The 12080-nt window shown below is 48.8% G+C and overlaps 1 protein-coding gene across 3 annotated transcripts in view; it reads left to right on the top strand.

The window, feature by feature from the left end:
* Positions 1–11179, top strand: part of ARID3B (AT-rich interaction domain 3B) — a 97722-nt gene extending 86543 nt beyond the window's left edge. Inside the window, exons 5-9 of one of the 3 annotated variants that reach the window (XM_077123792.1) lie at positions 2907–3090; positions 4105–4385; positions 4511–4765; positions 6277–6375; positions 8631–11179. In XM_077123792.1, the coding sequence (XP_076979907.1) occupies positions 2907–3090; positions 4105–4385; positions 4511–4765; positions 6277–6375; positions 8631–8800 (989 nt within the window). In that variant the 3' untranslated portion in view covers positions 8801–11179. Of the gene's footprint in view, positions 1–2906; positions 3091–4104; positions 4386–4510; positions 4766–6273; positions 8383–8630 lie in introns of those variants that run through there. The other 2 variants (XM_077123791.1, XM_077123793.1) reach the window with 2 other exon arrangements.
* Positions 11180–12080: the final 901 nt, after the last annotated feature.

Genomic DNA, 12080 nt, shown 5'->3' with positions numbered 1-12080 from the left:
AACATTCCACTATCAGAAAAAGGAAGAAATCTGTCCTTTATAGGTCACAGGCATAATTTAGCTACCTTCCCTTTGGCACTACTGTGTGAAATGGTGGTTTCTTTCCTTTCTCAAAATCCCTAAATCTCCATTCTTCAGCCCTTCCTGTTGATGGAATCCTGTTGCTAGTCCTCTCTTTATTGTGGGAAGTGGAAGAAGGAAGCTTGACCACTCTGGGCCTCTCACTTCTCAGTGTGGTAATAAGACTATGCCAAAGAACCATGCTCTCTGGGACCTGAATGGAGAAGTTGACTCCCATTCAGGACTCTTACAGTCCTCTTGGGTCTTGGAGAACACACCGCAAACATGAGAGAAGTATGTTTGCGATTCACAGTTGGGTTGCCACAGAGCTGGTTGCTATGACTCTGAGAAGCATACTTTTTTTATCTGCACAATAGGTTAATTTATTAAACACTATAATCTGTAATGGAAAGACAGCTTCTGCCTTCAAAGAGTATACAGTTTTCTGGAGAAATCAGATGAACATTATGAAACAATTAGAGAATAATTATTTGCTGAACTTGTAGGAGTTATAATAGAAATTCTGAGAAGAACAAAATCTCTGTGACCCGGGATAGTTAGGACATTCTTCCAGGGGGACGCAGATACTGAAGAATGATGTGGAAGATATGAATGGCAATACGACATTTTAGACTTAAAGGGAAAGCACAGACTAAAAAGTAGAGGCACAAATGAGCTTGTTTTGGGGGTGATAGGAGAAGACCCAACTAACTGGAATAAAAGTGAGTTGTTGAGATATGTTTGAAAGATTTCATACCTAATTTTTTAAAGGAGGGCTGGGAACATGGGTCACAGATTGGATATGTGGGATGTGTGGATTGACAATAAATATCTTTGTAGGTTTTAAACAATGAAGCAAATGACATGATCAAATGATAGTCTGGTAGCAATGTGCAAATTGAGTGTATAGATATGAGACTATTACAGGCACCTGGTCCAGGGTGATGGCTATGGATCTTAGAAGGAAGATACCCTTGAAAGGTAGCTCAACGGAAGACTCTTAAGAGTCTCCTGATAACCTAAAAGTGAAATGTTAAAGGAAAGAAGAGAAGCCAGTGCTGGCTCTGAAGTTCCTTAGACCTCAAAGAATGATGGTACTGCTGGGGAAAAAAAAAAAGAAGAAGAAAAGAAAGCAATGGAGAAAGGGAGCTAGCTGAGGGGGATGAAAGTAAGCTCACTGTGAACATTCTGACTTATAAGTAAACAGGTCAAACACATGAAAATGTCCTGGAAGCTTCTGGATATATGAGTCTTTGGGGGCCTATATGAAGTGTACCGTGGTGGGGACAGAGCAGACCTCCCCAAATCTCCAGGTGATACCATGGAAGGTGTGAGTGTATGTGGACAGACATGCCTCCACAGAGAGCTGGGCCTCAGTTCTCTTGATGGAGGGCCAGTTCTGTCACTTTGGGCATTTGTCTTTATGACAGGACTAGCGATTACTGTCTGTAATAGTATAGGGAGAATAAGTTAACCAGTATATAATCTGGGTATCTTAGGAAGTCCCCTGATACTTTACTTATGAATCTAAGTCTGTGATCCCTTTGCTCTTGACCCTCCAAAGACCCACTGGTCAAGAGAGCTGTAGTTTCCACATGTAGAAAAAAATCTGTTCCTGCCACAGCAGTCTTGCATCTCCTTGCGCACACTGCTTTTTCTTCATAAATAGGGGGATCCCTCACTCCATTCTCTGGTTCACCTGGTCCCATAAAAGAACTGTCCTGGGATGGTGAGGCTGGCATTTCAGGGCTGAGAAGAAAGTAATTTTTTTAGGCAAAAGAAGCAGGACGAGCAGAAACAACAGCTCTTCTCCAGTCCAGCTGGCCTCAAGTCCTCCAGGCAGCTCATGAGCTCTCAGCAAGACTGAGCAGTGGGAGGGGGCAAGGCAGAGGAGGGGCAGCCTGTGTGTAATAAGAGCAAAGGCAACAGGTCTCATACCCTGCCCCCAGCGACCCTTCCCTATGGAATTCTCCCCTCTGACCTCCTGATCATTAATCCCCCGGCTGCCAAATGACAGTCATCCATCATGCCTCCTGACGAGCATCCCAGCCGGCTGTGAAAGGATCCAGGCCCTGCCCTCCCTACTGTCCCCTGGTGCTCATTAGTAGCCCTTCCTGCTTGGTGCCAGGTTTCCTAATCAAGTCCCTGGCTCCTCATGCTTCCCTTCGAGGCCAGTGGGCGGAAGCTACTCTGACCCTCCCTCTTTCATATGCAAGGGAGGGAGTAGAATAATTAGTGAGGAAAGAATTGTTGAGTGGCCTTTCATCCCCCTGGAGACCTGTGTGTCCAGCAGCTCCTTTGACATGGCTGAGCACACATGAGAGAAAAACAGTTTCTCCATCCTGCAGCAGGATCAGTAACTAAGTGTTGGGAAGAAAAGAGGAGAAAGCAGGTGTATGCAAATAAACACAGTGTTACAAACTGCATGGAGTACCACAAAGGAAAAGTACAGAAAACTATACAGGTGGATGATTGGGCAGGTTCTCCTCTTTTCTAAAGAATCAGAAAATGATACCCTGAAGAAGGGATGACTGAAAGCTCCAGAGAAAAAATACATGTTTTTAATCATCTAGTCCGTCCCTCTTATTTAATAGATGGGAAAACAGACCCAGAGAGGTTGTATTATCCAGGACTATTAACAACTATTAAGTTCTACCTGTCCTGCTCATCCCCAAAAGAACTAGAAGCTAGTCTAATTTTCAGGCATACAAGGTTTGAGTCCAGTTACACTTCTAAGCTGATTCATGAACATTATTTCCAATTTAGCAAAAGATAAGCAAACACAGATGTCTTCTTTCTCTGCTTGATGCTGACCCTACCCTTGTTTTCTCTTTGGACAATCTCAGGGACTCCCATCAACCGTATCCCCATCATGGCCAAGCAGATCCTTGACCTGTACATGCTGTACAAGCTTGTAACGGAGAAGGGTGGCCTGGTGGAGATCATCAATAAGAAGATCTGGAGGGAGATCACCAAAGGCCTGAACCTACCTACATCCATTACCAGCGCTGCCTTCACCCTGAGGACCCAGTGAGTAGCCAGAGCCCCAGGGGAAGGAAGCCGGGGATGGAGAGAGGGGAAGGGAAATGTTTTCATCTAGAAGAAAGGAAGGAAGGAAATTCCATTGTACAGTGAGCAAGATGAGTGGCATTCCTGAACCAGTAGGGGGCTTTCTGAGATGAATCCCTTATTAAACTTAAATAATAATGAGAGTTAGCATTTGCCAGTGTTTCATTGTCTCACTTCAGTCTCGCAATCAACCCTATAAAATAGGTGTTATCCCCATTTCCCAGATTATAAAAACTGAGTCTCAGAGGTGAAGTGAAATAAGTGTTATCCCCATTTCCCAGATTATAAAAACTGAGTCTCAGAGGTGAAGTTTATAAAAAACTGAGTCTCATGTGTGCTCAGCCATGTCAAAGGAGCTGCTGGACCAAAACCTACTAGCCAGTAAGTGAGGGAGCCTAGATTCAAACTTGGGCTTGTGTGTCTGAAAGTCACACTTTCCAGGGCACTGTCTCCCATACAGCACCTCTACCTTCAACCTGGCCCTGTCTGATGCACCATTTGTCCAGCATCAGGGGACCCGGAGGAAAGCAAGCAGAATCCATAGGGATTGGTGACCTATTTTTGTAACCATTTAAATTAATTACAAGGGTATTGGAAGCAGTGAAACCAGAAATAGCATTAGAGAATGAGGGCAGAGGGGAATCTGTTCTTTCAGAACATGCTGAAAGTTGGTCTGTGAAGAACATCGAATGAGCAGCAGACATATCCGTTGGGTAGTGTTTCATGGCCTTGACTCAAAGTAGAAAGGGTATGTCTGTTGGAATTGTTTCAGCAGAAGTTGAAGTAGAACCAGAGTATGTGTTTCCTTTTCAACCTTTTCTCAATGTTCTTGGGTAGAGAATTGTTCTTGGGGCAACTGACAAAAAGGACAGCATTTCCAGGTCCCGCACACAGTGGGAGCTGAGCAGCCTAACCTAGTATTATAGTCTCTGGTGCCATGTTTTTTATTCTCTTTGCTTCCTTCCTTCCCTCCAGGTACATGAAGTATCTATATGCTTATGAGTGTGAGAAGAAAGCCCTCAGCTCCCCAGCTGAACTACAGGCAGCCATTGATGGCAACAGGAGGGAAGGCCGGCGGCCCAGCTACAGTTCCTCCCTCTTCAGCTACTCATCTGCTACTGCTACTGCTGCTGCTGCTGGGGCCCCTCCCCTGCTCTCCCCACCCAAGATCCGCTTCCCCATCCTTGGGCTTGGCTCCAGCAGTGGCACCAATGCCAGTAGCCCTCGAATATCCCCAGGAACCACTCTCAGGAAAGGTCAGCAGGGCCCTTGGGGGTGGAGGGAGGGAGAGGAGGCAGGGAGCCAAGTCTCCCTGTGTTAAAGATCCAGGTTGTTGCTGGCAGGATTGATGGTGGATGGTTCAACTCCACCTCCTTCACAGGTGATGGAATCCCAGTGACAGCAGTGTCCGTGCCAAATCGCCTGGCTGTGCCTGTGACCTTGGCAGGTCAACAGGCCGGTACTCGGACTGCCACGCTGGAGCAGCTGCGGGAGCGGCTGGAGTCAGGGGAGCCAGCTGAGAAAAAGGCATCAAGGCTGTCCGAGGAGGAGCAGCGTCTGGTGCAACAGGCCTTCCAGCGCAACTTTTTCAGCATGGCACGGCAGCTCCCCATGAAGATCAGGATCAATGGCAGGGGTGAGGGCTGGGCTCAGGGAAGGTGCCTCCCATCCTGATGCATGCCAGACCCCAGCTCCAGGGAGGGCCAGTTGGGGGGATGGGGGTTAAAGCATATACTTCAGCCCTAGAAAGGATTCTTTCAGCTTCTGCCTTTGAGGCCCCCATAAGAGAGCCACATGGAGCCTCTGGTTCACCATCCTGAGGTCATTTACTAGCAGTCTAGAAATGGCTTCAGGCAAGTACCCTGTTGACTAGCAAAAAAGGAAAAGCAGTTATTCAAGGAGGAGGATCCAGAGGCCTTCAGAAATAATGGCTATGATTTTCTCCCCTACCAACTTTTTGATCTAAATTAGAGGGCTCAGCCCCTCACCCCAGTACCTCACCGGATGTAGGCAAGATCAGGGCAGGGGGCAGTCTGATCTGGGAGGAGGATGCCACCATCATTCTTGAGGCTCAGGGAGGGGCCAGAGTTGCCTCAGGCTGGACTGGTAGAAACAGCTACAGCCGTAGCACAACAGAGAGTGGGGCTGTTAGTGACCCTCAGGAATCATAAGGAAGGAGGGAATACAAGTTTGGCAGCATAATTGACATCCTTACCCTTCTCAACATTTTTCTAATGCCCCACCTTCTCTCTCCCTGAGCCACACACTCCATTTCCCTTGTCCCTCTTTCTTCCCTTGCCCTCTCACATACATTTCTTTGCAATTTTTGCCTTGACTTTTTTCTCAAAAATATGAATAAGCCTGTTTTAGGAAGAAATGAGGTGTGAAAGCAGCTGATGCATATTCTTAGACAATTCCCGACTGTCCCACTTTCCCTGAGTGAGAACCCTTAGGAAGCTGAGAGGTAACAGCTCCTGGAGCAGAGCTTTCTTCTGCATTACCCACTCAGGGCCAGGTGCCCTTGGTCCTTGCAAAGGCAAAGGCTCATAGAGAAGGCAAATCACCTGAAAGGACTCTTGGCTTTCAGGATGATGAAAAGGGCAGTGTCTGGGGTGAGCCATGCAGAGGCCCTGTCTGCCAGTTCTTGCAGCCTTCGAAGAACACCAGATGCTCAAATTTCAGATATCTGAGGGCCAGGTGCTATGCCAAGTGCTGGGGAGGTGAGCTCTCTCGTTGAGGAACTCGTGGCCTGGTAAAGGAGATCTCTTGCCACAGGAGGAGGAGTCAAGCAGAGTCCTCAAAGGCAGGGCCTAGGTCTTATTTCTCAGGGTCTCATGCCTGGTGGGTGCTCAGGTAGGGTTCCGGTTGCACTGGAAACCTCCCTGCTGATGGTGATCTCCTGACTCTGAGAGCAGAGGAGTTGGGGAAGTGAACTAGTTCAGTGGAGGAAGCAAGCGACAGGGAGTTCACAAGTCTGTGTTCTCCTACCAGATCTTATGCTCAGGAGAAGGGTGGGTAGATACTTTCTAACAGCACAAGGCCTCAGCCTGATGTGGCCAGACAAGGAAACTGGATAAGTGTTGGAGAGGATGACGGAAGTGCTGTGGAAAGCTTGACCCTACCCAGTTTCTCTCTCATTCATAGCAGAAGACAGATCAGAGGCCTCGGCTGCAGCCCTGAACTTAACTACAAGCAGCATTGGGAGCATTAACATGTCTGTGGACATCGACGGCACTACCTACACAGGTGAGGCTCCTGGAGCTTCAGGGAGGCCCACGGAACAGTCCCAGCCTCTGTACAGCACCACAGCTAGCCCTGCTGGTTTCCATCTTGTTTGAATACCTACCCAGGAGTGGCATGCTTTTACACAGTATCAGGACACAAAGGTAAAGTGGTTCTTCTGTGCTGGTAGAGGCTGAGGTTTGTTAACAGAGGTGACAGATCCTCTTCCACCTTTGACAAAACAATAGAAACCCATTGTCTAACCCTGTTGGTCTAATGACTGGTTTATTAATCAAGACAGTTATTTAACATAAAGATTCCTAGTCGATGGTACATCTATGCCTTAAACTTTATATTCTAACTTAAGTCAGTGTCCACCATTCACGGGTCTTTTAATGCAGGGCCAAGACCCTTTCTTTGACTGTGATTCATCTGTTCTTGTCTTCACACAAAACACCCATATTGCCTCATCTGTCATTTCCCATTCTTTAAAATGGACCAAAGACACAGCAAGATAATTGAGTACAACAAAATCATTCTATGTTTTTTTTGACAACTCACTCACCCCCCCCCCCATCTTTTAGAGTTCTCTCTCTAAACCTAATTGGCCAACAGCCTTGTATGTTGGTTTGCCTAACTTCTTTACCAAGTCTTTTTAAGGCATTCAGTTTAGTTTTGGTAGAAGTAGCAGTCTCTCTACTCCCATTTAGTTGATTTAGGTGTAAGTTTGGGAATGAACCAAGCTGACCTTGGTTAAGCACAGCCTGGTGAATGGGGGCCAAAGGCCCAGCATTCTAGGGGTTGGCATTGGTCACCTATTTCATAGGGAATGGAGAGTGCCAGCTAGTCTGGTGAGATGGCCAGTAGAAATGGTTTAAAGACCTTCAGCTCTACTGTCCATGAAAATCAAGACCATCTCCTCAGGGCATGAATTACTCTGGGGACTAAGCCCCATTAAGGTTCCACCATGCAGGCCTCATGGGACCCCCCTCATGCCCTGGATCTTCTCTGGACCACCTACCTTGTACATCAGGGAAGGAACAGAAATTCCTGGAAGCAGCCTCCAGAGAAGCAGTGACACCAGGTTGACCTGCCAGTCACCTGAGTTATTAGTACCTCATCCCCAGGCCACCTTCACATGTCTCTGCCTAACGGGGCCCCTAGAGAGACCCAGGCCTGCCCTGGCTGGGCAAGCCAGCAAGTAGGGCCTGGGTGCCCTCTGCTTTCTCATGGTACTTTGGTGGTCGAGGAGGTTTGGGGGTTGGGTTTGGGCCTCATGGAGAAAGTTATCTTCTCATCCTCTATCCAGGAAAAAGGAGAAGATGACTTCCTCTTTCCCTCTTGGAATGGGGAGAGGTCAGAAGAGAGTTTAGGACTCCTCGAACCTTTGAAGTGCAAAGAGCCCACTTCCCTGTCTGCCTTAGTACCCTGTTCCCACCCTGTGCTTTGTCAGTGGGCCACCCTGTGCTTTGTCAGTGGGTGTGCAGTTGCCTAGACCAGGAACCTGGAAGTTGTTCTGATCATTTCCTTACCCTGTCTTCACCCTCCCACAGCTAAGCAGACATTAGGACTCTGCTCTCTCCTCTGTTCCATCCTCGCTACCCTGGTTCGTGCCTCTCTTCTCCTTGCAGGCCTCTCTTCCTTCATCACCCTTATTCCTCCCAACCCCAGAGCATTCTCAAATGCAGATGTCATTTTGTCTCTCCCCTCCTTAAAAATTTCAGGGATTCCACAATCCCTGTAGGGTAAAACCCGAGTTCCTGAGGCACCCAAACCTCCATCAACTTTCTCTTTGCATTTTTTCAGCCTCATTTGCTGCTACTCCTTGCTTTCAGCAAGCCATGGTCATAGCCTCCAGAACAATTGCCACATTTCACTGCAATGTCTTTGTCCTTTCAGATTTCCTCTGCCTGGCACACATCATCCTCCTCTTCCTCTGACTCCTTCTCCTCCTTCAGATAGCCCAGGCCTCTTCTCCCTGCTGCCGCCATAACCTTCCTTGACTGACCTTCCCCTGCCCTCCAAAACCTTTGTATTCCTCTAGCAACCTGGGTACACAGCTCAGCATTTAGGACATTTCAGCAATACCATTTTGTCTACCTCTGCACCGAGCTCAAAGCCTCTGAAGGCAGGGCAGGGTGTAGACTGCTCCTCTCAGCCCCTAGCATAACTTCTCAGATGGACTGTTGTGTTAAGGTAGGCAAGCAGGAACTACTTGTTGGAATGAACTGACTGTAACTCTTTTCTCCTGTCCTGCCCACCCACCTCCCCCACCCCAGGTGTGCTCTTTGCCCAGAAGCCTGTGGTTCACCTTCTCACAGGATCTGCCCCCCAGAGCATCGGCAGTACCACCAGCACCAGCAGCAGCAACAGTTCTCATTGCTCGCCAAGTCCTACCTCATCCCGGGGAACCCCCAGTGCAGAGCCCTCCACCAGCTGGTCCCTCTGATGGGCAGGACCCAGCTTCCCACTCCTCACTCTCCCGTTGAGAGTGAAGGAAGTTGATGCACAGAATTTACCTCATCTCAAGGAGCCCACGTCAAACACCATTTGGCCAAACGTTGAGGGTTTGGATATATCCGTCTGTCTGGGCTCCATTCAGGTCCTGCTATACTCTAGGGGCAGGGAGGGACTGGAGGGGCAGGACAGGGCAGCGTTGTCCAATCAGGGATTGTCCTGGAGAACTGGGCAGGGGTCTATGGGTGGCCAGCGTTCTCCAGGGTTCCCAGACCACCTCCCATCCCGGGGCACAGTGTATCGACAATCTGTGAGCCGACACAAGGCCCCCCACGACTCTTTCCCTTTAATTTATTTCCCTTCCCCTCCTTCTGCCATGATCCCAGGGTCACTGGTCTTTCCCTGATCCATCCCCAGATTTTCATCTCCCATATGGCTGGGGCTGCCAGGAGCCAAAAGCATGTCTTTGTGGTCCTTGTCTGCTGAGTATGGGATGGTTGGCCCTCCCATCCTGCCTTGACTCTACCACATTTGGTTTTTAGGGTGTAGGTCCCTCGAATTCAAGAGTTGAATTAGTCCTCAGGGCCCCATCTCCCTCTTTTAACAGTCCTAAGAGAGAGCACATGAGGTCAGTCTTCAGGTCCCAGGGCCTCCTGGGCAACTGCTGAGGGGGAAGCAGAGCCTCAGGGGGTGCCCAGGCCTTGGCACTGACTTAATACTGGCCCTTTTCTGAACTCCCAAACCTCATGCTCCCCACTCACCCTTGTTGGCTAGCTCTCCCAAGAACAGCCCATCTGTCCCTTTCGCCCACCCTTCTCTCGGAGCCATCTCAGCCCCCACCTCCCCCAAACCTGCCACTGTCAGGTTCATTGAAATACCTCAGATTTGTAATTGTTGATGTTTTCTTCAGGAAGTATTTGCATCTCTGAAATCTTTTTTATATGGTTTTGCTGACTTTTTTTTTTTTAACTTTTAAGAATTTTATTATTGTTGTAGTACCAAAGAAATGAAAGCAAATCATCCCCAAAGCCAACCAAGTGATTTGGTACCCAGCCCCTCTGTCCGTTTCCTAAGACCCCAGCGAGGAGGCGGGGGAGGAGGCAGGAGAGATGACTCAGGGATCATGGTGATGGGGAAGGAGGCAGAATGGAGAGACCTCCTCTCATAGGGTTGGGTCTTGAGACCCCACCTTTTCTGAAGATGGTCCTTCACCCGTTACCTGCCAAAGGAGGGCTTGTCCCAGACTCCTCTCCCCAGCGCGCCAGTGTGGGGGCAGTACAGCTCCCCTTCACTCCACATTCCCCCCTCAGGACGTGAGCAGGCTGTGAAGGCCCTGACCTTGCCAGCCTTGCCAGAAGTCAAGCTGCCCAGGTGAACGAGGAGATGTGGCGAGCACTCATTCTCTCCTCTTGGATCCTAGGGTGGAGCAGATTGCTCCTATGTTGTGAAGAAAAGGTGATTCTTGCACAAGGCTCACCTCTTAGTTGTGTAAGCCCTGAAGTGTTCCATAGGACATCATTCACTGTGACGCTGTAGGGCTGTGGTGGTGGGAGACCCCGCAAGCATGAGCCCAAGGCACAGTAACATTTAATCCTGTCTAGGAAAGGAAAATCAAAAGTTTTCACACAAAACAGATACCTCAGCCTGTTTAAGCTGCACCTCTGCTGGACTGCATGTCCTCTCTGTCTCCCCTCCCCCACCCCCTTCTCTCTCACGCACACACACACACACACATGCCTGCACTGCCCCATTCACTGGGGCTGACCCTCTTCTGGCCTCAGACGCCTCAGCCACGAGGCAAGCGCAGGGCATGGGCAGAGGAAGGGCATCGGGGATCTGGTGCCAGAGAGAGGCCTGGCCTGCCCACCCTGGGCCACTTGAAGGTGTCTCAGACATTTGGCCAGTGCATCTTTCTCAGGGGTTTGGTCACAGAAGAGATTCTTCCCATCCAGAGGATGTGGGGACAGCATGCTGTGTCCTTGTGGTCATAGGGTTCTTCTCTTCCCCAGGACCCAGCCTCACCCTCTGAGTGAATCCTTGCGGCCCTCAAAGACAACCACAGGGTTTTGGCCAGAAAGCCTAAGGGTGGCAGCAGGTGTCCCAGGAATGGAGGCCTGGCCCAAGAGGTCTTTCCCTGAAGGGGCAGTCCTGAAGAGCACATGGGAGGCAGTGGTCTGGAGCAGATCTGTCCGTCCCTTCCCAGCTCATGTATTCCAACCAGAAAAAAACGTGATAGCACATGGGTAGCCTAGGCAGTGGATAAATACCTCAGACGTCTTCTTGCAGCAAGTGTCTGTATATGTTGTGGTTTTTTCTATTTTACACGTTCTCGAATGTTTATATTTCAATAAACCTCTACCTCTTCACATAAGCAGGTCTCTCTCAGTTGCTTTGTGTGGCCCTTCCAGTGGACAGTCCTTCTGAATAAAAGAGGTTCTTCTGAATAAAAGGGGGCTAACTGAACCAGTCCTCTGAGCCTCCAGTTTTTCCTCAACCTTGTCTCCTTCACTGCTTACCCAAAATGCTCACTCCACTGCTGGCTCCTCTTCTGTACTGCCAGGTATGCTCTGGCAATGTCCAGCCATCAAAACTGATTTGTTTGATGTCACCTCTGTGTCCTGGCAGGTATAGGGCCAGGGATCCCCTCCTCAGTTTAACAAGCCCTTTTTGAGCTCCTGTGTGCCAGACACTAAAGGGGGAGATAACCAAGAATAAGTCATGGTCCCTTTACTTACAGAGCTCAAGCTCTTGTCTGGAAGATGGAATTATTTAGACAGAAACTGATTATATAGAATACAGCATGCGTGGATTCTAAACAGTAGGCTACTAGTGAGTAGATGGAAGCTGGAGGAGTTCACTCTGGGAACCTCTAAGAGGCTTCCCAGAGGTGGTGGCATTTAAGCTGGAAGAACCAGAGTTTGCTGCCAACTGAAGAAATGAAGGAAGAGCATTTCCAGCAAGAGGACATGCAGTGCATCAAGGGGGTTGATATGGAAAACTGGCAGGTGCCTGAGGTCAGTGGGCAGGAATTGGGAAAAAGGCTGAAGCCAGCTCTAGGGGTGATAACTTGACTGAAACTACTGATTATTGAACCCTGGTGTGTACCAGGTGCTGTTCTAAGTTCTTTGAATTGACTTATTTCATCTGTAGAACATTGAGATGGGACTATTACCCCATTTTACAGATGAGAAAACTGAGTTACAGAGAGGTCAAATAAATAGCCCAAACTAACACCATTCACTACTGGGATTCTGATTCTAACCACTGTTCTA

Source organism: Tamandua tetradactyla, chromosome 12, assembly GCF_023851605.1.
Source record: "Tamandua tetradactyla isolate mTamTet1 chromosome 12, mTamTet1.pri, whole genome shotgun sequence".
NCBI lineage: Eukaryota > Metazoa > Chordata > Mammalia > Pilosa > Myrmecophagidae > Tamandua > Tamandua tetradactyla.
This window is presented reverse-complemented; position numbering and strand designations above follow the sequence as displayed.